General features: G+C 45.5%; 4 protein-coding genes and 1 long non-coding RNA gene across 5 annotated transcripts; 2 read left to right on the forward strand and 3 right to left on the reverse strand.

The window, feature by feature from the left end:
- Positions 1-299: 299 nt before the first annotated feature.
- Positions 300-4,366, reverse strand: sft2d2b (SFT2 domain containing 2b; the record flags this gene model as incomplete). The annotated part of the gene is made up of 8 exons (XM_080526741.1): positions 4,211-4,366; positions 3,969-4,058; positions 2,237-2,322; positions 1,916-1,997; positions 1,410-1,445; positions 1,146-1,204; positions 665-694; positions 300-339 (listed from the first exon to the last, which is right to left on the reverse strand). The coding sequence occupies exons 1-8, from the start codon at positions 4,274-4,276 to the stop codon at positions 300-302; spliced, it is 489 nt and encodes a 162-aa protein (XP_080382867.1). The 5' UTR covers positions 4,277-4,366.
- Positions 4,367-5,267: 901 nt separating this feature from the next.
- Positions 5,268-7,212, reverse strand: LOC308154058 (uncharacterized protein; the record flags this gene model as incomplete). Its single annotated transcript, XM_080527238.1, has 4 exons — positions 5,268-5,375; positions 5,487-5,585; positions 5,732-5,956; positions 7,063-7,212. 4 exons carry the CDS (start codon positions 7,210-7,212, stop codon positions 5,268-5,270), a joined length of 582 nt encoding a protein of 193 aa, XP_080383364.1.
- A 3,375-nt stretch (positions 7,213-10,587) lies between these two features.
- LOC308152585 lies at positions 10,588-13,104 on the forward strand. Its single transcript, XR_013937338.1, has 3 exons — positions 10,588-10,637; positions 11,300-11,398; positions 12,985-13,104. It is a non-coding gene; the product is annotated as an uncharacterized lncRNA (long non-coding RNA).
- A 618-nt stretch (positions 13,105-13,722) lies between these two features.
- Positions 13,723-16,430, forward strand: LOC308154059 (uncharacterized protein; the record flags this gene model as incomplete). The annotated part of the gene is made up of 5 exons (XM_080527239.1): positions 13,723-13,775; positions 14,141-14,254; positions 14,496-14,554; positions 14,799-15,950; positions 16,208-16,430. The coding sequence occupies 5 exons, from the start codon at positions 13,723-13,725 to the stop codon at positions 16,405-16,407; spliced, it is 1,578 nt and encodes a 525-aa protein (XP_080383365.1). The 3' UTR covers positions 16,408-16,430.
- Positions 16,431-18,126: 1,696 nt separating this feature from the next.
- LOC308152344 (PI-PLC X domain-containing protein 1-like) lies at positions 18,127-22,157 on the reverse strand (the record flags this gene model as incomplete). Its single annotated transcript, XM_080525304.1, has 7 exons — positions 21,812-22,157; positions 21,529-21,665; positions 19,726-19,854; positions 19,351-19,506; positions 18,640-18,749; positions 18,464-18,534; positions 18,127-18,377 (listed from the first exon to the last, which is right to left on the reverse strand). The coding sequence occupies exons 1-7, from the start codon at positions 21,918-21,920 to the stop codon at positions 18,127-18,129; spliced, it is 963 nt and encodes a 320-aa protein (XP_080381430.1). The 5' UTR covers positions 21,921-22,157.
- Between the last annotated feature and the right edge of the window lie 490 nt (positions 22,158-22,647).

Genomic DNA, 22,647 nt, shown 5'->3' on the forward strand with positions numbered 1-22,647 from the left:
ACAGACACAGACACACACACACACACACACACACACACACACACACACACACACACACACACACACACCTGATCTGGAGAGCATTCACTGACGAGTGTTTACTCAGTGGGCGCGGGCCCAGCACACCTGTGTGGAGTGTGTATGTGCCAGAGAACAGAGGGCTTCAGCCCACCAAAACACAAACAGGTCAGAACCACAACCCCTCAGAGACAGAACCACAACCCCTCAGAGTGAGAGAGAGAAGCATAAGAGAGAGAGAGAGGTGAGCGATAAGGAGAAGGGGGGTGGATACTGCTGCCTCACTTCAGACACATTGAGAACGTCTTTATGACCGCGTCCCTGGAAATAAACAAACAAACAAGCAAACAAACATGAATAAACGTTAGATAATAAACACTCAAGGCTCGGGGTCGAGGGATGCGGTGGTTAGCTAGGATCCTCAAACCCTTCTTTTTACTAGTGCAATTTCATGATGTCGTCTAAATACTTGCCTATACATTTTAACTTAAAAACGGAAATCAGACTTTCCATAACGTTACGTTATTATAACCATTGCTGAGGTTATGGACGATCACTTAAACAGTATCACAGCAGCCAGCTTAATACACCCTCATTAAAAAAAAGATGAGTACCGGTAGTCATTACTAACAAACACATACAGTACCTTGCAAATGGAATGTAGGACAGGCCATACCTGAGAGAAAAAAAATAAAATTATATATATATATAAAATCGAAGTGTAGCCTATGTGTTTGCAGTGGGCATGCAAAGTTCTTGGTGTGTGTGTGTGTGTGTGTGTGTGTGTGTGTGGTGTGTGTCCGTGTGTGTGTCCGTGTGTGTGTCCGTGTGTGTGTGTCTGCATCTCCTGTCTTTGTGAAGGAGGTGCTTGAGAGAACAAAGCTAGCTGCATTAGCCATCTGTGATTAGGCAGGCTAAAAGCTATGGCCATAATTACCCTTTTTCAGTCACAACATGGCATTGAGCCGCATGCCAAAAAGCCATCAGTCGGGAACTCCCTCTCTACGTGTGTGTGCGTGCGTCTGTGTGTGTGTATGCACATGCTTGCTTAGTATAGGGATGTGATATGGGAGTATCATTTATTTTGTGTGTGTGTGTGTGTATACTTCCTCATATAGATCACTCACCAAGCAAAGGCCAAAAGCTGTAAGACACAGAAGAGTAAGGCTAGGCCATTTTTCTTCCACTGAGGAGAGAGAAGGAGCCGTCAGTTACAAAAACAAGCAATAGAAGAGAACTATCCACCCACCTAGCAGAGAAGTGAGCAATGATAAAAGGATGGAGTATGTGTATTCTGGATGTATGCATGCAGGATGTGTATTCTGTGTGTGTGTGTGTGTGTGTGTGTGTGTGTGTGTGTGTGTGTATTAAATTGTGTCTGCTACACTCACCCAGAAAGCAGCACACAAAGTGAGCACCAGGCATGTCTGTAAGGAGAAACACTTCAAAGGTTACAGGGAATTAACTGATCCAACCCATGCAGCTAATTCAAGCCAGACTTGAGGAGTGAAGATAACTGTCGATGCTGACATTCATCGATAGGTTCAGGGAATCGAACACTAACATGAATACAAAATTAACTGAAACAATTCTTTGTGAGAGAGAGGGATGATTTGATGCAGCATTAGGCATACATTCAGGACAATGTTGAGTTAGCCTAGCTCAGAGCACGTTAGAGCTGCAGGATGTGTTGCCATAGCAATTGACCTGGCTAAGGTAAGCCATCTTTGTGCCATGGGTTAGTCCGAATTGGGTCTGAATTTGATCAAATGTTAGCTCACTTACACTCTTATTTCGCTTTGTAACATACCCATCAGAACACAGTGCAAGTGTGTCTGTGTGTGTGTGTGTGTGTGTGTGTGTGTGTGTGTGTGTGTGTGTGCGTGTGCGGTCTCACCAGCATGATGGCTGTGGCCAGTGCTCTGACTTTTGCACACATTCTCTTCAGCTGATTCAGGGGACCCATCAGGAACATCGTGCTGTAACACACACAGAACACACAATCTGGTTAACTCCCACAAATAGACTCAAACGCATGGTATTCGCTCCAAACATGGGCATAATCGAGTAATGTCTGCACAAGTGAGGCTCTACTGCTGTTAAAAGTAACTCAGTGCCCTAAGACATGTAAATTGGGACACCTTCTTTATCAGATTTTCTTTTATACACACACACAGATGCAAACCTCAAACTGAAAGGTAATGTACAAGTCACTCACCTGGAGAGAGAGGCAATGTTTCCCAGGGTGTACAGCACTGCAAATATAGCCAGACCTCCTCCGGGAAGCCACAGCAAGCATGTCCCCTGCCACAATGTCAGAAAAGCAGCTAAGTAGGGCATCAATACGTCACGCCCCATCCGAGTCCAAATTCACCATCATTTTCCCTTCCCATGCTTACACCAATCAAAGACTTTTAAATCTGTGCTGTAAAGGAGACACGAGTACACTTCAGGGAAAATGATGGAGGATTGAGACACCATGCAGTATTGCAGCAACATCAAGCATTCATTTGAACTGGGAACATTAATGGGATAGTTCACTATTTTACACTATAGTGTGATGGCGCCTTTAACCTCTGAATGCTGTATACTGGATAACAGGCTGGGGATACATTGGCTATGAAAATAGGCTACTTCCAATGTATCTCCAGCCTGTTATCCAGTATACAGCATTCAGAGGTTAAGACCCAAAAAAATCCAACATGATTGGCTCTTCTTCGTAAACAAAATTCTGTTGAGCCTGAAGAAGCTCCTCCCCACTCCCACACTGTTGTTTACAAAAGCAAGCTATGGAGATGTCCAACATTATATAAACATTCATTTTTATTTTATTTTAAAAGCTTTCTTTTTAAAAGTTTCTATTATTTAAAAACGGGATGTGTTCGCTTTTATTTTTCAACAGTAACTTCTGACTGCTCCATAACAAAATGTACAGACTCTAGAGTGTGCCGTGTGCAGAGTACTGAGTACATTTGTAAATTCACTCTGGAAATCTGATCAGCACTCATGGAATTCCTCTTCTCGTCCAAATTACTTGGTCACTTTATGATGTTGAACCCAGTGTGCACTCCAGCGCTCTCAGAGCGAATTTACGAACGCAGCCTGAGATTCTGTCATTGATGGGCCAGGAGAAACTGTAATCCAAAGGTTTATTGTCTAAATAGTCACTACTAACTTGAGATAACTTAAAACCACCGCTAAAAGTGTGTGGCCAAATCAAAGTAACTTCCAACTAAGTTAGAGAGTTGATTTGGCCATGCAATTTTGACCTTGGTCTGCCCGCCTGCCCATATCTCTCCCATTGTTGTTGTTTTAGTGGCAGCTGAAGTTAGTAGTGGCTATTGGCATAGCATAAAGTACAGCACAGTGTTTTATTTGTATAGTATAGTATAGTGGACAGTGTACATAGCCTTTATTTATGTAAACCAGCTCTTTTCCCTTCTTGTTTTTAGTCATTTTTTTCCTAGCACCAGGGGAGCCCCCCCTCCCAAATTTCGTTGTATGGTACCTGTACTGTATTAATGACAATAAAGACCATTCGTTCATTCATTCATTCATTCATTCAAACAACTCTGAACCACGCCTTACAGTTTGTCCTGGCCCTGAGACTACTATGGGAAAGGGTAAGGAACTATCTGACTTTAAGGTGCAACATATTAGTGAACTATCCCTTTAAGTGTTTTGTCCCAAAGCAAGCATGCTTTTTTACACAGTGCCACAACTAGAGCTGGTACACTTGATGTGCAGTCATACCATGGTTTGTCCAAAGCTAGTACAGGGATGTTGCAACATCATGCACGTATCTGACACAATGGCTGAAAAGCCTTACTTTTAAAGGCAGCCTTAATTTCGTCCTCCTAGGTCGTTACGCTATTATTGGCCTCTGATTCTGTACGACTGCAGATTGAGCCCTCCAGACTGAACACAAGGGAAAGATCCCGACGACTCACCAGCACCGAACACAGCACCCCGAGCACGAAACAAGCGATGAAGCCCTTGACGCGCGTTCCCCAGGCCAGGGTGGACGCTTGGTTCGCCGCCTGTGTTACGTGAACATCATTCAACAACATAACATAAACCTGGATAGCTGTAAAAGTTACACACACAGCCACTGTATGTTATCATTGAGTAGGCATATTAGCTGTTATAACTTATGGCTATCATTACTAGCTTGCTAGCCAGCAATAGCTACCTGCAATATGTTGACGTCGTCATTGCTACCATCTTGACCACTCAAAACCTTCTTTAATTTGTCCATGTAAGTTGGAGCAATGATGCAGAGTAGTTCAACGTTTATCCCGATGCTTGCTTCGCTTAGTTTCGCTGGTTTTTAGGAATGCCTAATAAGTAACATCGATGTTTCTTGTTGTTTCCCTGTTCGAAGTGCAACAGGTGGATTGGAGAACTTCCGCCAAATCTGTAACCACGGATACGAAACAGTCAGGGAAGATGGGCGTGCTTCAGCAAGTACAACTATTGTTTTTGCTCATATTTTTATTTTTTTTACTTTAACTTAATATTAGTGGGCTTGCTTCCGAAAGTCAAACTATTGTTCTTGCTCATACTTTCTCTTTCTTCCAATTTTCTCATTATAACTCGAGAGGTCTAACTGGGTGTGCTATGACTTTTGTTTGTGATAGATTCAACTATAAAGTACTATTCATCTTTTTAAATCTGGAAACTTAACATGGTGGAATGTTGATTCAACAACATTCTGTAAGCTTTTCTGTAAGCTCTGTAACATTATGTAAGCCTTTGGTAACTTTGAGAATAAAAACAGAATGAGACCAGCAGACCACATTCTTAGAATGAATACAAGTTCTGCCCCATTAAAACCACCTTACACTCTCTAGCCACTCCATGCAAACCCACAAAGTTTCTTTTGGAACTAGTGGCAGTATCTCTACAGCCCACAATCGCTACAGTGGCAAGGGAAAAGTTATTGCACCTACGTCTGTAAATGAGAAACCAAATGTATGAGTGATGGACTTGTTTTATTTAAACAACAACTTGGAAGAAACATTATAAATCTTACAAGAAACACATTTAACACACACACACACACACACACACACACACACATACACACACACTCCTGGATATGTGGCCAAAAGTAATCCACTATACCTCAATATGCTGTGTAGAGGGGATCTAAGGATGTGGGGCAGTTCTAGAAAGTTCTAGGTGGTTATGGGTAGTCCTGTCCGGTCCTAGACAGTTCTTTCCCGTTCTAGATGGTTCTAGGGGTCTCAGGGTACTTTGGCTTGTGCAGAGGTCCAGTACAGTGGTTCTGGCGTGGGCACCTGTACTCTACACGTAGGACACGCCTGCTTCCGCCACAGCCATTCCTCTATACACTACAGAAGGAGAGAGAGAGAGAGAGATTTATGGAGGGTATACTGTATGCGTGTGAGTGTGTGTGTGTGTGTGTGTGGGTGTGTGTGTGTGTATGTGAGGTTTGCTCTTACCTCACTGTGGAAGCTATGTGAACAATGCAGCTCCCTGATTCCACTCCCTCCTCTGTGCAGGTCATCATGGCAGATCAGACACACACGATCTGCGTCACTCTACAACACACACACACACACACACAAAAGTGATGAAGACTAATGAGGGATTCATTTGAATGTTTTGAAACGATCCCAAGAGTTAAGAAAGACAATCAACCTGCGCCCCCCCCCCCCCCCCCACACACACACACACACAAGCGTACCAGAGACATGACGTTCCGCCTGCGGAAGCGTGTTTTCCTCTCTGGCACTTCGGCCACCTCAGGAATGGTCTGGATGACGGACGGCCGTCGCTCAGTAATGGCTGCTGGCTTGGCTGGGCCACTCTCCTCATTGGAGAAGATGCGTCCTCTGGAGTGTGTCCTGGCAGAGGCTGGGGGCTTAGTGGCAGAGTGGAGACGGGACAGCTGCATCGCACTGAGCTGAGCCTGGGCAAGAGAAAGGGAGAGAGATGAGTTTAAGACAGAGATGGATATAATATCAGTAATGGTAACATTAACATGTTGACCCGGACACAACGCTTTCTCTTAAATTCTGAGATTTGATCCCTTATTAGTAGAGATTTTTCCTCATCTTTTATGACATCATCTTTTATCTATGTACTGTAACACTGAGGGCCGGTTTCACAGACAAGGCTTAAGCCTAATCCTAGGCGAAAACACATTTTCAATGGAGAATCACCACTGAAAGTGTGATTTAGTCCAAGACTAGGCTTAAGCCGTGTCTGTGAAACCGGCCCTGAATGTGACCCACCCCAAAACCAGCATACACTATTTTGCCTGTTTTTGTTGTTGCACTGTCATGCTATTCACTTTTAAAAGATTTTTGCGTATATATTTTATGTGCTCACCAAATAAATGTTCTGTGTGTGCAAATATACGTGGCCAAATAAAGAAATAAAGAATTCAGATTCTTATTCTGATTCTGATCTGATGATTACATCTCTGGGTTTCACCTGTACTGTATGTGCTGTACGGGTTGGACCCACAGTGACTCTCTAATCCTGTGATTGTCAGACCCCCACTGATCCGACCCAGCAACTATTAACACAGCCCCCCCCCCCCCCCCCCCCTCAGACGGAATTTAAAGCTGTGTCTGCAAGGCTGCTAGAGACACCTGCTAGAGACATCTGCTCTTACGGTAGTCTGGGTAGGCATGCTGGTAACCAGGATATGCTAGAAAGGACAAAAAACATTTCTTGCCCCACTAACCATGACCCACTGGTCAAAACATGCATCCATAATCCTGACCCACTGGTCAAACCATGCATCCATAACCCTGACCCACTGGTCAAAACATGCATCCATAACCCTGACCCACTGGTCAAAGCATGCATCCATAACCCTGACCCACTGGTCAAAGCATGCATCCATAACCCTGACCCCAGGTAACTGTGTGCCAATATATTTGTTCTCTCTTTGAAATGGAAAAAAAAACTGGATTATATTATATATATATTAGTGTAACTACAACAATGTGCTTTGAGTACACATTCATCGTCTATGAACCATCACACAGAAGCACACACACTCACCGGACACGGTAGCGATGCCCGCCGGTCAGCCCGTTGTCTAGCCGGTTGGTCAAAGCTGCATTTTCTATCAGCCTCCTTATTTTTCATCATCTCCCTCTCCTTTTCTTTCTCTTTTTCCTTCTCCTCTTCCGCAGCCTTGTAGCGGCTCATCCATGCAGAGAAAACGCTATCGTCGTCATCATCATCATCATCTTCTTCTTCATCCTCCTCTTTCTCTTCTGGCTCCATGACAGCCACGTACCTGGGTTCCACGAGGTCTGTATCCTGGAGGAGGTCTGTGGCGACGGCATCCTTGGGCTCCATGTTGCTTGCCCTGGGGTGAATGAACGACCAGCCTGGGATCGAGGGGTGTAGCTTATCAGAGCTAGGGCAGCAACTAGGGAAAGAGGCCTGGGTAGAGTTATGAACCGTTAGGGGAGAGGGCTACAGGAGCTGGGTATGGACCAGATCAGGGGCTAGGACAGGAGAGAGGAGGGGAAAGAGCTGGGGACAGGGAAGCAGCCAGGCTATGGCTGTTGCTGTAGGAGTTGAGTGTATATAGAGTAGGGGTAGAGACAGAGATGGGTTGGGGTGGGGCTAGATAGAGGTAGGTTATATAGACAGGGGAGAGGCAGGGGAAAGCAGGAGGTAGGGATAAGGGTATGGCAGGTAGTAGGGGCCTTCAGGCTTGATTTGTTGCTCCGATCTGTCTTGAACGATCCCACCGCTGTCTTTGTCACTGTACATCGATTGCTGTGCCTCTCTGTCCCCCCTGTTGCACACTAAGCCTAACACCAGAATACATTGCGTGGCCATAGTCCATTACAGTCTTAACAGAGAAGAATCCCCTGTAATCTGTTTAACACAGGAGTGAGAGGGGGAGGTGTAAGGAGGGTCGGAGATAGGGAAGGTGTGGGGGGGGGGGGGGGGGCAATGAGAGACGGCAACAGGTATCCATCCAGGAGATGAGAGAGCAGATGAAGGAAGGAGGGTGGAGGAGATGGAACTGTTAATATGTTCCTGATATGTCTACCCGATATGTCCCGAACTTGTGGCTGGGCCACTTATGCCCTGACTATTGGAGAATACAGATATAGACGCAAGAATGAAAGGTATTAAAGGGATGAATAGTGAATACAGAGAAGAGGTAACACAATAATAATATATATTATTCTATTATACTATTACTACTATTATATAAAGTATATCACAGTGGTCCCAAGCGGGCAGATCGAGGGATAGCAGATAGAGGCAGAACAGATAGAGGGATGAACTTAAAAGAGGTGTATCACCGAGATCACAGAGAGGGGGATGGTCACTTAAGTAGATGTAACATGTAAGTGGTAAGCAGTAAGCACCTTACATGCACAAGTGAAAAGGTGCTTCTAAAATTAGACTCCCATGCCAGCAACCGAACCGAACAGAGAGAGTGAGAGCATAATCGAACGAACACTTTACCCGGCTGCCCTCGAAAAGGCGGTACAGGACCATGGCCGCAAGGACAAACAGACTGAAGAACAGCTTCTACCCCAGGGCCATCCAGGCCCTGAACACAGCAAAGACCTAGGTTCTGGGCCCTGGACAGTCTGGACGGATTGATGGCAGCTGCTGGACTGAAAAAATCAGGTGTAGTGCTGAGGCACAAATATGTACATTTCTAGCCTGCAAACTGCGACACTTTAAATGAATGTGCAATAACACTATGTGCAATATGACAACCCTAGTCGTCTATCTGTACAGTATAGTATAGTGGATAGTGTACATAGCCTTTATTTATGTAAACCAGCTCCTTCCCTTCTTGTGTTTTTTTTTTCTAGTTTTTTTTTCTTTCCTAGCACCAGGGGAGCCACCCCTCCTAAAATTTCGTTGTTTGGTACCTGTACTATAGCAATGACAATAAAGACCATTCATTCATTCATTCATTCATTCATTCATTCAATACATTCATCTACATTCAACACACATACAAAACAAACAAACAAACAAACAGGATAGAGCAAAGAAAAGGGAAACCAACAAAAACACAGACACAGACAGACACACACACACACACACACACACACACACACACACACACACGCACACACACACACGCACACAATATTTTTGGAGTAGAGTCTTGAATAGACCCCTGAACCGCCTTATCAACTTCCGGGTTACAAGAAGTTGCAAAGAAAAGCTGCAGCTAGCAAACCCGTATCACTTTCAATCAATCTATGTAAGAAGAGTACAATAATTAACGACACGAAGACTATCCGCGGTTTGGGGGAACCAATATGGGTACGAATTGCTTAAGCTAGAGTGTTTGCCAACTGTAACTTTTGCTAGATAGCTCCCGGGAATTCGTGTGTGTCCTAGCCTGTAAGCTAGTTTCAATTTGTATTTGTTCCCGACAAAGCTAGCTGAATGGACAAGTTGATTATGCAGCACCGAGTGTCCTCGGCGGGCAGCTATTTGCACCCAAGTCGTGTCCCACATTAGTTTGTTCTAGAGGCAACTGTTTCCCCCAGCTAGTATAAGCCTGTGTTACAAGTTTGTGAAGCTAACTGTTAGCAGAGCCAGCTATCTTAGCTTTCACCCGATTGGGGTCATGGGACCGTGTTGTCACATTGACATGACACGTTTTGGCATTTAGCAGACGCCTTTATCCAAAGCGACTTATAACAAATGCATTGATGAATAGCGAATCGTCTATCCAATCAGTCATAGCAAGAAAAGGTCATCTATGTGTTGTCAGTTCAATTGGTCATTGAATATATTCATTATGTTGGATTTTAGTCCATATACTCTTATTTGATGTAACGCCTTCTCTGATCTCCTGACTCCATTGACGTTGGTAACCTTTGCCTATTCCTCCTAGACTCCCCCCTGCCTCTCTCCTCCCTGAGGCTCCTGGTGCCCCCCCTACGGTTGATGTCTGCGTTCATGTGGCAGGTGGCTCAGCAACAGAGTGTGAAGCATTATGAGAATCTGGAGGAGTTTGTGCAGATGGTCACAGATGCAGTTCCAGAGCTGCTTAGTGACAGACAGAGTAGTCTGCTGCTACTGGGACTCAGAGCCAAGGTGTGTGTGTGTGTTTTACAGGACAAAACGCGCAATGTTTAAATCTGTTGTTGTCTGCAAATCAGTCCGTAAATCAAAGAGTTGAGCTCAGTTGTAAATTGTTGCACAATTGTGATGCTGAACGCAATTCCATTGTGTTGCAGATGACCCTGACGCTGTTTGATGATGAGCTCTCTGCTAACCCCAAACTCATCCAGACCCACATGGACAGAATACAGTCTGTTGGCCTAACAATGGTGAGAAAGGGAATTTAATTTGGCAGTTGTTGTTTTGCCCAGGGTAGGTTTAAAGACTGCCAATTGCCTCACAGACCAATACCCTAGGCCTAGGCACTGCTCAGTCCCTCCCAGATCCTATCCCTCTGTGTAGATTAAAAATCTGCGATATGGTGATTCTTACGTGTGTGTGTGTGTGTGTGTGTGTGTGTTGTATTCCAGTCCAGTGACATGGCCATTGAAGAATCCAAAGCCAACCTCATAGCCCTCACTCAAAGGCTTCTGGGAGATCCTGTAGAGAGAGAGCGCCTCCTACAGGTCAGATGCTGCTGCACTGTAAATCTGTATTGTGAAGAACAGACACATGATTATCTATCATCTATATCAGCTCTGTGCATGTATTTCTGCCTACATATTTAGTGCACCCCTCTGAATTAGCCCCAGTTGTATTCCTTCCCTCCCTTTAAAGGGGATCCCCCCCTCTCTAGCTAGCTAGGGTAGTGGTGGTCTAGTGGATAGTGAGTTGGACTTGTGATCGGAAGGTTGTGAGTTCAAATCCCGCCTGAAGCCACACCACTACTAGTGTGCCCTTGAGTAAGGCACTTAGCCCTCAGTTACTCCAGGGGGAATGTCCCTGTAATTCGTAATTGTAAGTCGCTTTGGATAAAAGCGTCTGCTAAATGGCAAAATTATTATTATAATTATTAGGGAGCAGTTGGAAATGAGCAGTTGAAAATAGAATGTTGGAGAGAACAGCTTAATATGAGACAGTCAGTCTTTATCTCCCCCGCACATATGAGGTGAGGATGAACTTCCTCCGCAAATAAGACTTTTTGAGAGTGCTTTCTGGGGATATGCAGTTATAAAACACACATTAGTGACTGCACTGAAATTGTCGAGAATATACTCTCTCTTTGTGTGCCCCCCCAATGTCTTATCTATCTCCTCTCCCTCTCTATACCCCTTCTTTCCTTTCCCAGGAAGAATTTGATCCCGGCTTTGACGGAGCACTGCAGTGTCTGGTGTGTGAGTTTCTTTCCAGGTTGGAGGAGCTGTTCCCAGTGCCAGACTTTAAACAGGTGCTTAGAGACCACACATTGACCACAAGTCAACCTCACTCAGAGTGTGTGTCGACTGCGTATAGACCAGGGCCTGTCCTAGGCATAGGCGAACTAGGCGGTCGCCTAGGGCGCCAAATGCCTCTATGAATTTCATGTCTCTATGGAAATATGTCTCAGCCTACTGTCTCTATTACGCTTCGCGATTAGTCACACTCGCCTCTTGCGAACCATGAGGCAGTACTGGTGGCTTAATGTGGTGGTGGTGGTGGTGGTGGCGCCCCTAAAACTTGGCGGGAGGGGGGAGGGCATCAAATCTTACTCTCGCCTAGGGCACCTAAATGCCTAGGACCGGCCCTGGTATAGACCACACATGGAACACATGTCACCTGGGTAGAATCTTCTTGTCGGTAATTAGATGTTACGGATCGATCTATCGAGGATTTCGTGATCTTAAATGCGTTGTGTCATCTCAGAATAGATCAGGTGCGCAGCATACACGATTTGACAAAAAAATAGAATGTTCAACACGGGTCGGAATCTCTGTACTTGATTTATTAAGACAGTCAGCGAATGGTTCATTCAGCACAGTACCAGCATCCGACATTCCACAACATCAATACAGACAGGCTTAAATACTCTCTCTACCAAGGACAGATTGACCCCGGCAGCTTAACCCATCTCCCTTGACCACCCTCTGTCTGTGCCTTGGCGCCTAACCCCCAAGGTCTTTAAGATAACAACCTCCCGAATCTGTATATTGTGGCGTTATTGCTGTATAGTGTGGCGTTATTGCTGTATAGTGTGGCGTTATTGCTAACCCTGGAGAACAGGCTGACCTGGAAGGAACAGAATGTGTGTCTGAGTGACCTGAGAGTATAGTGTGTGTGTGTGTGTGTGTGTGTGTGTGTGTGTGTGTGTGTGTGTGTGTGTGTGTGTGGGTCTGTGTCATGTGTGTGTCTGAGTGACAGAAGCATAAATGTTGCTAGACAATCAGTAAGATCTAACACCTGTAATGTCCTGTACCATAATTATACGTTTTACACTCTTTGACGATACAGTGTCTACACACCCTTTCAAAACTTTCACATTTTGCTGCCCCAGAGCCTGGAATCTAAATACATTAAATATTTGGTGTATTTTCAGGGGCGCTTAGGTGGCGTAGCAGGTTAAGCGCTGACCATGTAACCGCAGGGTCCCCGGTTCGATTCCGGCCGGGGACATATCCTGCATGTCATCCCTCCTCTCTCTCTCACCCATCCTTCCTGTCTAAATCTTCACTGTAACTGTCAATAAAAATGAAAAATATGAGTGGGACTGCCCCACTCCACACCAAAAAAATAAATAATATTTAGTGTATTTTCTATTATAATATAATATTTAGTACATTTTGAATAAGTTGGGGGGGGGGTGGGGGGCATCCTACAGTAATGTATATTAATTCCAGCCTTTGGGGCAAAAAAGGTGAACATTTTGAAAGGTTGTTACCCTGATGAAGTTACCCGTAGACACTGATTGGTCAGTTTTGTCTAGTGCAAGCTGAACATTATGATTAGTGCATGGCCATCTGATGGCAGTGGTGTGAACCCCCCCCCTGTGTTGGTCAGGCTGCGTCTTGGTTGGAGGCTGCCCCCGGTGGCATGGAGGAGTGTGTGCTGCCGGTCTCCCACGGTGAGGAGCTGAGGTGTTTGCTGCAGAGCAGAGCGTCCTGCGGCGGGGTACACCTGGGAAAGACAGGTATGTACGTTCACCCCAGACCGTAGTCTCCCCCATTGGTGTCCGGCTAGTTGCCTGCTCAGTGAGTCGTGCACACGCACTCGGCTATCGTTATTCCTCTTAGCCTCCTCCTCTGATTCTTCCATTTCACTATGAACCCCACCTAAACCCAAACTCTGGGTAGGGCGACCTTTGTTGGCAGACTGATTTTTCTTCTTCTTAAAAGCTTTCCAGACGTATCACATTCACTGGTGTCACAGATGTCTAGAAACTACTCTTGTACCAATCAGTGTGAAGTATTACCTATGTAAAGCAGTCTGAGCACCTGTGTAAGAACCTGTGTAAAACCCAATACTTAATTGGGAAGAAGGTTTCCATATCACAAGTCACCAGAACCCAAAGGGTGGGTTTGGACTCTTGAATTTCTATCTAGTTCCTCCTGGTTTCCTGCATACAGCAGATGCATGTGTTTTATATATAGCTGGTCACAGAAAAAAAAAAAAAAAAAAAAGAAGACATTTTACTCATCACTTTTGTTGTCTCTCTCTCTCTCTTATCTCCAGATTCATCCCAAGCTGAGGACCTCCTCCTCGCCTCTCTGTCCCGCCACTCTGCAGCCAGGTTGATCAATGCATCTAAACCTGGTGACTCTGACAGCGAATCAGGAGCCTTACCTGAGTGGGTGAGCTGTGCCCAACCCTACAGTGTTATTGAACTGGACGAGACAGAGGTTGAGAGAGGGAACGAAGAAGATGAGGTGAATGATGAAGAGGGAGGACAAGAACAGGAAATGCTCAGCACTCAGCAAGATGACATTGAGATAGAAGTTGAAACCGAGGGGACAGTGGTGATTGGTCAATGCCAGGAACTGACCAACCACGGAATTCCCAATAGAATTCCCCCCGGAAAAGGGTCAACGACGTCCATTCCGGCGGTTCTCAGTCTAATTACTCTGAATCAAACCCCTGTCGTGTTCATCCCCAAGTTTTCTCCTGCTGTTGTCTCCCTGTTTGCCCCGACAGTCCCTCTGTCTGTGGCCACAAGTAGGCAGAGTGGCGTCAACTCTCCCTCCCAACAGAGTGGGAACCTACCAGAGAAGGAGCCTTTCATTGTGACTAGTCTTAAGCCCCATCCACCACAGGCTCACACTTCACTGGACAGGTATGAGTGGACAGATGTGTGTGTGCTTATGTTATGTGTTATACTTGTATGTGTTATACTTGGTGTGGAAAGTTAGCTTCCTTGAATGTGTATTGACAGTTCATGAAGTGTGTCTTTCTTCTGTCTGTGTGGAAATTGTCTCGCTATATCTCTAGCTGTGGACAGGGAGACTGCGTATGTTTGATTGCTTAACAGTTTATGGGTAATCTGTCATTTACGTAGCTGTTTTCCCCCCCCCCAGTGTGTGCCCTGAGTCGTCCAGTCAGCCTGTTGCCTGTCATGCAGAGCAAAGTGACACAGGTGAGCTTCTGTAAATGATTTGAATAAGTGAAGGCAAATGTTTCCATCTTATTGCCCTCACTTATATTGGTAGGTAGGTAGTGATTACCTCATTGAAGGATGCATTGTAAAATAATACGTTTTATGCCTCTGTTCCCAACCTCCTCACGCTCTGTAGTCAGATCTATGCTCCACGCTTATTAGAAACACTATTTCCCCAAATCCTCTCTGGCTGTCTCACCCTTACTTCCCCGTTTCCTCTCAGGTGACCACGCTGCTGAATCATGCCAACCGTCCTCAGTGTCCCCGCCCCCCCACAACCCCAGCCGGGTTGCCCACAAGTGTCCCAAGTGCGGGAAGTGTTTCATCTACCGTTCACAGGTGATCCGTCACCTGCGCATACATGTGCCGCGAGGGAACCCTTACAGTTGCTCCCAGTGCGGCATGTGTTTCGCAACTAATTCGAGCCTGAACGACCATAAACGCTTGGTGTGTGTGAACGCCACCTTCGACTGCTCACTTTGTGGGAAGGGGTTCCCGTCTCTTCGTGCACTCTACCGGCACCGCATCACTCACAAAGCGAACACATGCTTCCAGTGTGCAGCCGGTTTTAAGACGAAGCGTGAACTGGCCAATCACCTCCAGACTCACCGGGCCAAACCCCTACACCAGTGCTGCCTTTGCGGGAAACGGTTCCGCCTCCTCTCTAGCTTGACCAATCACAAACAGACGCACGCGGTCGACGGCGGCTTCGCGTGCACCAAGTGCGAGCGGGTCTTCGGCTCGGCGAAAGAGCGCGACGCCCACCGGCAAATGCACCGCGTCTCTAAACTCCTGTGCCCGGTGTGCGGCGAGCCCTTCACCTCTCAGGCCAAACTAATCAAACACCAACAGACGCACCCATCCCCCGAGGGGGAGGGGCCGCGCTACAAGTGCCGCTACTGCGAGGAGACGTTCACGGGGCTGACCCAGCTGAGGATCCACCAGAGGAGCCACATGGAGAAGACGTACAAGTGCGACCAGTGCGAGAAGGCCTTCAGCACGCTGGGGGGGCTCCAGTCCCACCGGGGGAGCCACTCCGGAGACAAGCCCTACCTCTGTACCCAATGCGGCAAGTGTTTCCGGACCAAGGACGGCCTGGAGGGCCACATCCGCATCCACACGGGGGAGAGGCCCTTCTGCTGCTCCTACTGCGGCAAGCGCTTCACGGCGCTGGCGGGGTTGAACGTTCACATCCGCCGGCACACGGGAGAGAGGCCGTACGTGTGCGAGGTGTGCGGCAAGGGGTGGCCGTCGGGCGGGGACCTGCAGAAACACATGAGGTGCCACACCGGGGAGAAGCCATACAGGTGTCATCAGTGCGGGAAGACGTTTGCCATCTCGTGCCACCTGACGGAGCACATTAAGTCCCACTCAGGTGAGTTGCGGGGTCAATTATATGACAGAATAATCTAATTCAGATTTAGGTGAAAGCTAATACTGGAAGCTATATTGATTTATCTTGGTGTGCTTATTTGCCATGACCATGTGGTAAAACCTGCACATCTTGTAATTATTATTATAACATTCGTATCTAACATCTCTTCAGTGGTGATATGTCTGTTTACAGCGTGTAAAGGTGGTTGTGTGTCTTTTGTCTGTGTCATTTAAGTGATGAATTGTCCGCCCATACAGGTGAGAAGCCGTTCAGCTGTCCAGAGTGTGGTAAGAGCCTGAAGAGGAAGTTTGACCTGAAGAAACACCTGTTGACCCACTCGGGGGTGAGACCGTACCCCTGCACCCACTGTGAAAAGAGCTACACTCGCCGCACACACCTGAACAGACACCTGCAGACACACACCACTGGGAACCCCAACCCTAATCCTAATCCTTAACCTAGGAGCAGTGTCGACTCTACTGCAATGGCCCCTCATTCTAAGAGAGCATTCTGTGCTGCCAAAAGCAAGCCTTTGAATTGGGAACCAAGAGGTCCCATTATTTTTCATATGGTGGGCAGCAATGCCACTGTTCCAGGTAGAGGTGTGTGTGTGTGTCCATCCTGCCTGCCTTAGAGATGGACTATAGAGGAAACACTGTAATCTGCTGTCACTTGCTGTTACTGACAGACACATTCAATAATTCCTGATGAATCAGGATTTTCTAATTCCCTGATTTTAAAGGCTGCTTGTCATTGTAGTCTGTTATCAAATGGCCTTGACGCCTTCTTCATCACCTGATTTCCATACATACATGACTAAGATTTGTATTTGAGTTTATTCATCGTCACACATTTATTTAATTATGATACAAATAATCCATTAAAAATATGTTTCATTTCTTAAGATTTGTTCTCCTGCATATTGTATTGATTATTTGTGCATACACTGTGGGCCACTTGCAACTGTAGGCCACATGCAACTTTGCTAGTAGGTTGATGCAACTTCCTCAGGATACAAGTGTTGGTAACAGACCGAGTTCACAGACCGACCACTGTCCTGGTAACAATGTATCCCAATTGCAACTGAGAAAAATCAATTTAACACCAAAAATAATGGAAATGTTTGACTTAAATTATATAACATACAATATGCAATCAATGATATGTCATCTGCAACGACTTAGGGATGAACAAATATTATATTTTGAATACATACCGGTAATTATATTCTTACAGGCGATCTTAAGCACATGGAAAATCACAGTATTGTTTACAGAAATGTGATGAACATGATTATATAATTACTGAAGTAGTAACGGGTCATAATTGCAAAAGTATATAATATATATTACTATTATATTCATCATTTCATCATGAAACTGCTTTGGAGGACCAATTGTCAAGTGTAAGCCACTATCACTGTTACTTTACAATGACTTTATTACTGGGGGCACTTACAGTGAAGTAGGACAGTCAACCATGTTTGTCTCCTTACAGCTCTGACCTACAGCATGTGTAAAAAGTGTGGTCATTTCGTTTTTATTTTTTTACGAAAGCATACAATTGTGAGTGTAGCATTTATAAAAAGTACAAAAGACTTCATAATACATGAAGGAATACAAATTAAATGACATAATACAGTGCGGTCATTTCTAAATGGTGAAGCCAATATGTGAACAAATACCATCAAATAAAAGCTGTGTATCTACTTTAACCTCATAGTAATTGTTTTATTTCAAATCCATAGAGCATCAAGGCAAAATAAATGTATATCAGATTTTTTTTTATGACAGACCATAATGTACAGTTAACGATGGGTTGAACCCAGACAGTCGTCATATATACCCTGAGAACACTTCCCTTGATTCAGGGAAACCGGTATCAACATCTTGAGCCAAAAGGCTCAACCTTCCACACGCAACTCACACAAAAGCTAATGATATATAAACATCATTTGGAATTATTTCTGGGGCTCAAAGGCCTACGGGGATGATATTTTTACCCAGCCGAGCTCAAGGCTTACCTCTGTAACAGACAAATAAAAATATGAATAAAAAGCCACTGGAGGAGTGTGTGTATAATATGAATCCCACAGTTATATCAGTCCCATAAAGGGCAGACAACTCCTCAACTGTGTGGGTGTGTGTTTATGCACATAGGTGGGTCTCCCTCTCTCTCATCCCTGGTTCTCCCTCCTCAGCAGTTTCTCATTGAGACCAATGACCACAGAGGCAAACTCGTTGAGACCCACAAAGTCAGAACAGATGATGTTGAGACTGGTTGTGTCTGGTCCAGGGGTCTGCCCCGCCACCCAGCGCAGCAGCGTAGAAGAAGCCCTGCTTGTCATCCTCCTCATCGTCGAACAGGGGTGGCAGACCACGAACGCACAATCCTCGGTCAGGTTCAGCCCAGAGGCAAAAAATGCAGCTGTCAATCACATAACTGAGCTGTCAATCATCGGAGAAGTCATACATGGTAATGATGCCCACCCTTTATCAGACACACACACACACCTGGTCTTCCCGTCGCTTTCTGATGCTCCAGGTATGAGATGACGTCTTTGGGATCAGCTGAGTCAGCATAGCTAAAAAGGGTGTCCAAGACCACAGGTTTACACTCACACAGTGAACCTGTAGGGAGTGAAACCCTCTATGCAAATCTGTAACAGACACAAACACATACAGCATACCTATAAGGCACCATAGGCCAAAGCTGCTCGTGGCAAGGCTCGAATGTCTTGTCGTAGGAGACAATCACCTGCTGTCCAAGACCCCAGCACCGGCTGAGAGTGGGAGTCCCCTATGACAACATAAGGATTTATAACTTTGAATTGTTTTTTACATTTCAAAACAGGATGTGCTCACACTTACTATCTGATTGCTGCCACTATGACTGGTGTATATTTGCCTTTACGTTGTGTTGTTTCTGGCGCTAAAACAGGCAGGCGTCACAAACATGAGGGGGCTGTGGCGCCGCTCGGGAGGTAGTGTCTAATGATCTCAAGGTCGGCGGTTCGATCCCTAGCTGGCCACATGTCGAGGTGTCCTTGGGCAAGACACTGAACCCCAAATTGCGCAGGGCCACTGAGCGGGCCGCCTTGCATGGTAGCTCGCCACCATTGGTGTGTGAATGGGTGATTGAGAGGCCATTGTAAAGCGCTTTGGAATAAGGCACTATATAATTGCAGTCAATTTACATGAAAGTACTTCAATTCACTGCCCTTTGCTCCTTCAACTACTCTCTCCATGCAATCAATAAACAGGAAAGGGGAGTGCATCATGGGAGCGGGAGAGAGAAGGGCCCTGGTCATAAAGGGACTTCCGCTAGTACATAAGCTATAGTACATCAGGTGTCAATAGAAACGCTACTTTCTTGGGCGACTGCAGTTCAACCTACCTACCGGTGGGGGGCAGAGTTTGGCTCCAAACCGGGCTGTGATGAAGGAGACAAGGCTGTCATGGTCAGAGTCACTCATTCCGTAGAAATGGGAACAGACCAAGATCACAACCTCCTTAGGGTGCTGCTCCAACCAAACTGCTATGTCTGAGAGGGCCTCCTACACACACACACACACACACACACACACACACACACACACACACACACACACACACACACACACACAGGGTCCATTTCCCATTTCAAGTTCCAGTGGGTCTGAATCCTTCCCCCACACACATACGGTTGTCACCAAGCTTTCAAGTGTATCACTCAAATGTACAGTACACAGGACGGTTTACCAGTCATAATAAGCTAGAGCTACACATGTATGTACCTTCACAGTCAGTAGAGTGAAGATCCCATGTGCGAAGTACAGTGTGTCCATTTTACTGCGTGTTTTACGGGCGATCCGCAGATCGAAGAACCGTATCCCAGCATCCAGCTGATCAGAAACATGCCATGCCTATGGGAGGAACAGAAAAGAAAATCAGTACACACACAGCCATCGGAGCCAGAAGGGAATTGAAGACATCACACACAGACAGTGACAACTCTATTTCAATGGCACAGTCTTTCTCTCTCTCTCACACACACACGCACACACAGCCATCGGAGCCAGAACTAAACCCTTTACTAAACACTTTATCTAATAATAACTTTTATTTGTATAGCACTTTTTCTGCAAATGTTGCAGCTCAAAGTGCTTTAATCATTATAAATCATCATTTAATTATTTAGTCATTTAAAGGCAATATTAAAAAGATGGGTTTTTAGTCTTGACTTGAAAATAAACTCCTCCAAAAAAGTTCAGAAACGTTATTTCGGTCTATTATTCCTCCCCTTTAATAATACCAATTGGTATTGTATTTTATATTGTTGGAAAGCCTGATTAGTCACCTTTACAACAAGGTACAACTTGTAAGGATCATGCATTCGTGGAATAAGCAACACAGCTAAACGTGTGGGCAGCGGCCCCAAACAAATTCCCCAAATCCCCTGCAATATTCTTCTGTTGGTATTCACTCTCATTTTTAGTTGCTTGGTGGATTTGATGATTGCACTCTCCCACAGTAATAAGGAAAAAACAACACATATTGGCCATTTTTACACTTGATCATTTTACACTATCAGAGACCTCAGTAGCGTGTGGAAGATCCATACACAGTCACAACAGCTTGGCACCTCCTCCTCATGCTGGTCACCAGCCTGGTCACACACTGCTGTGGGATGGTATCCCATTCCTCAACCAGAATTTGCCGCAAGTCAGCCAACATGGTTGCGTTGGTCACTCTGGCACATACAGCACGCCCAAGCTGATCCCACAAGTGTTCAATTGGGTTGAGGTCTGGACTCACGGCAGGCCATTCCATCCTCTCCACTCCCAAATTCTGGAGTTACTCTGTGATTATCCTGGCTCTGTGGGGGCGAGCGTTTTCATCCTGGAGGATGGAGTTAGGTCCCAGATTCTGGAGATATGGGATCGCCACTGAATCATCCCGATATCTGCATTGAGATTGCCTTCAATGAGTCTTGAAGGCAATCTCTGTTTTGCCTGTGAGAGAGATACCGCCCCACACCATGACACTGCCCCCATTGAAAGGTATTTTGGCACTTTTGGGGGGGCTGCTACCCACACATTTAGCTGTGGATGATCCTTACAAGTTGTACCTCGTTGTAAAGGTGACTAATCAGGCTTTCCAACGATATAAAATACAATACCAATCGGTATTATTAAAGGGGAGGAATAATCGACCGAAACAACTTTTCTGAACTTTTTTTGAGGAGTTTATATGACTGAGGTTGCATCCCTAATGTAAACTGGCAGTGCATTCCACAATTTGGGTGCATACTATGAGAATACAGCCTCATCAAATCTCTTCTGTATGTGGTACACAGAAAGCCAGCGTCAGAAGACCTGAGAGCTCTATTGGGCTGATATGCTAGAAAAAGGTCTTTCAGATATTCTGGTGCTGTGCCAGTGAGAGCTTTATAAAGAAGCAGAAGGACATATGATAATGTGTATATGAGCTCTTCTGCTTATTTTGGTAAAAAGCACATTCATATACACATACACACACACACACACACACACACACACACACACACACACACACGGTGTCTCAAACAAGTGTAGTACCTGTGTAGTGGCCCATCGGAACACACAGGTGCGTGTGATGCAAGGCGCAAGGCGATCCAGTAACCTCAGCAGACACGACTCGGAGCCCAGCACGGGGGAGTGTGTGTCCAGACAGTAACTCATAGTGTCGTGACTCCCTGCAGGATCACAGACACGCAAACGTCTGGCTAGCGCAGCCCAATATGTGAGGCTATATAATATAGCAGCAGCCAGCAGGCTTATCACAATACATTGAATAATTAACTTTCTTAACGTCTTTAATCGCCGTGTGTGATAAACTCACCAGGTATCGCCAGATCCCACAATGAGACGTCCAGCAGCTCTTCCGACAGTTGCGACATCCAGTCTCTGTTGTCACCGGTCCGCCTTTTCTCCACCTCACTGCTCGCCATATCGTGAGTTTAGAATTAGAAGGTTCTATCTCCGTTTAGGGTAGTTCAGAGATATTGAGCGTCAACGTTTTTACATTATGTTTTGTGAGATGGAACGTTTGTATGTTATGAATTACTAACTCAGAAATGTCAACATTTTAAAAATAACACCACACAGGCATTAATAAACACATAATGGATCAGATTATGTAAAAAACTCAATTTCGACAAAAATGGAGATATAACCTTATAATTCTAACGTCACGATATAGGCCTACTGAGTCGTCACGAAGGTTCATCCAGTAGTAGTCTACACCGAATCATCAACCATAGCTGAAGGCTCCGGCTTTTGTATCTGAAATGTATATCTGGCCCCAATGTATGACTAGACGTACGTACGTTTTACATGTAGATGTTGCTGACGGTAGGCACAGTGGCTCCAGGCTTTGTTCTAAAGGTAGCAGACCGCTAAACGACGACTCGTCAACATCCAAATACTTCTGTAGTCACAACTTGGAGCTAGATCCTGTGTATAATAAGTGTGCACCGCTACACACCGCCGTACATACGGACCTAAAACTCAATTGCTCAATCCAGATGTTGTGTCCAGAAGGTGTCGGCGATCCCCACATCCCCCCAAAGGACCTTCTAGGAAGTGAAATGATCAGAAATAATGCCCAGCTCTTGCATCCGAAAACTTTTCAATTAGCTTTTTACCATCACAGTCAGTCTCCGAGTTATTCATACC

The sequence above is a fragment of the Nansenia antarctica genome, assembly GCF_963989245.1.
Source record: "Nansenia antarctica genome assembly, chromosome: 3".
Taxonomy (NCBI): domain Eukaryota; kingdom Metazoa; phylum Chordata; class Actinopteri; order Argentiniformes; family Microstomatidae; genus Nansenia; species Nansenia antarctica.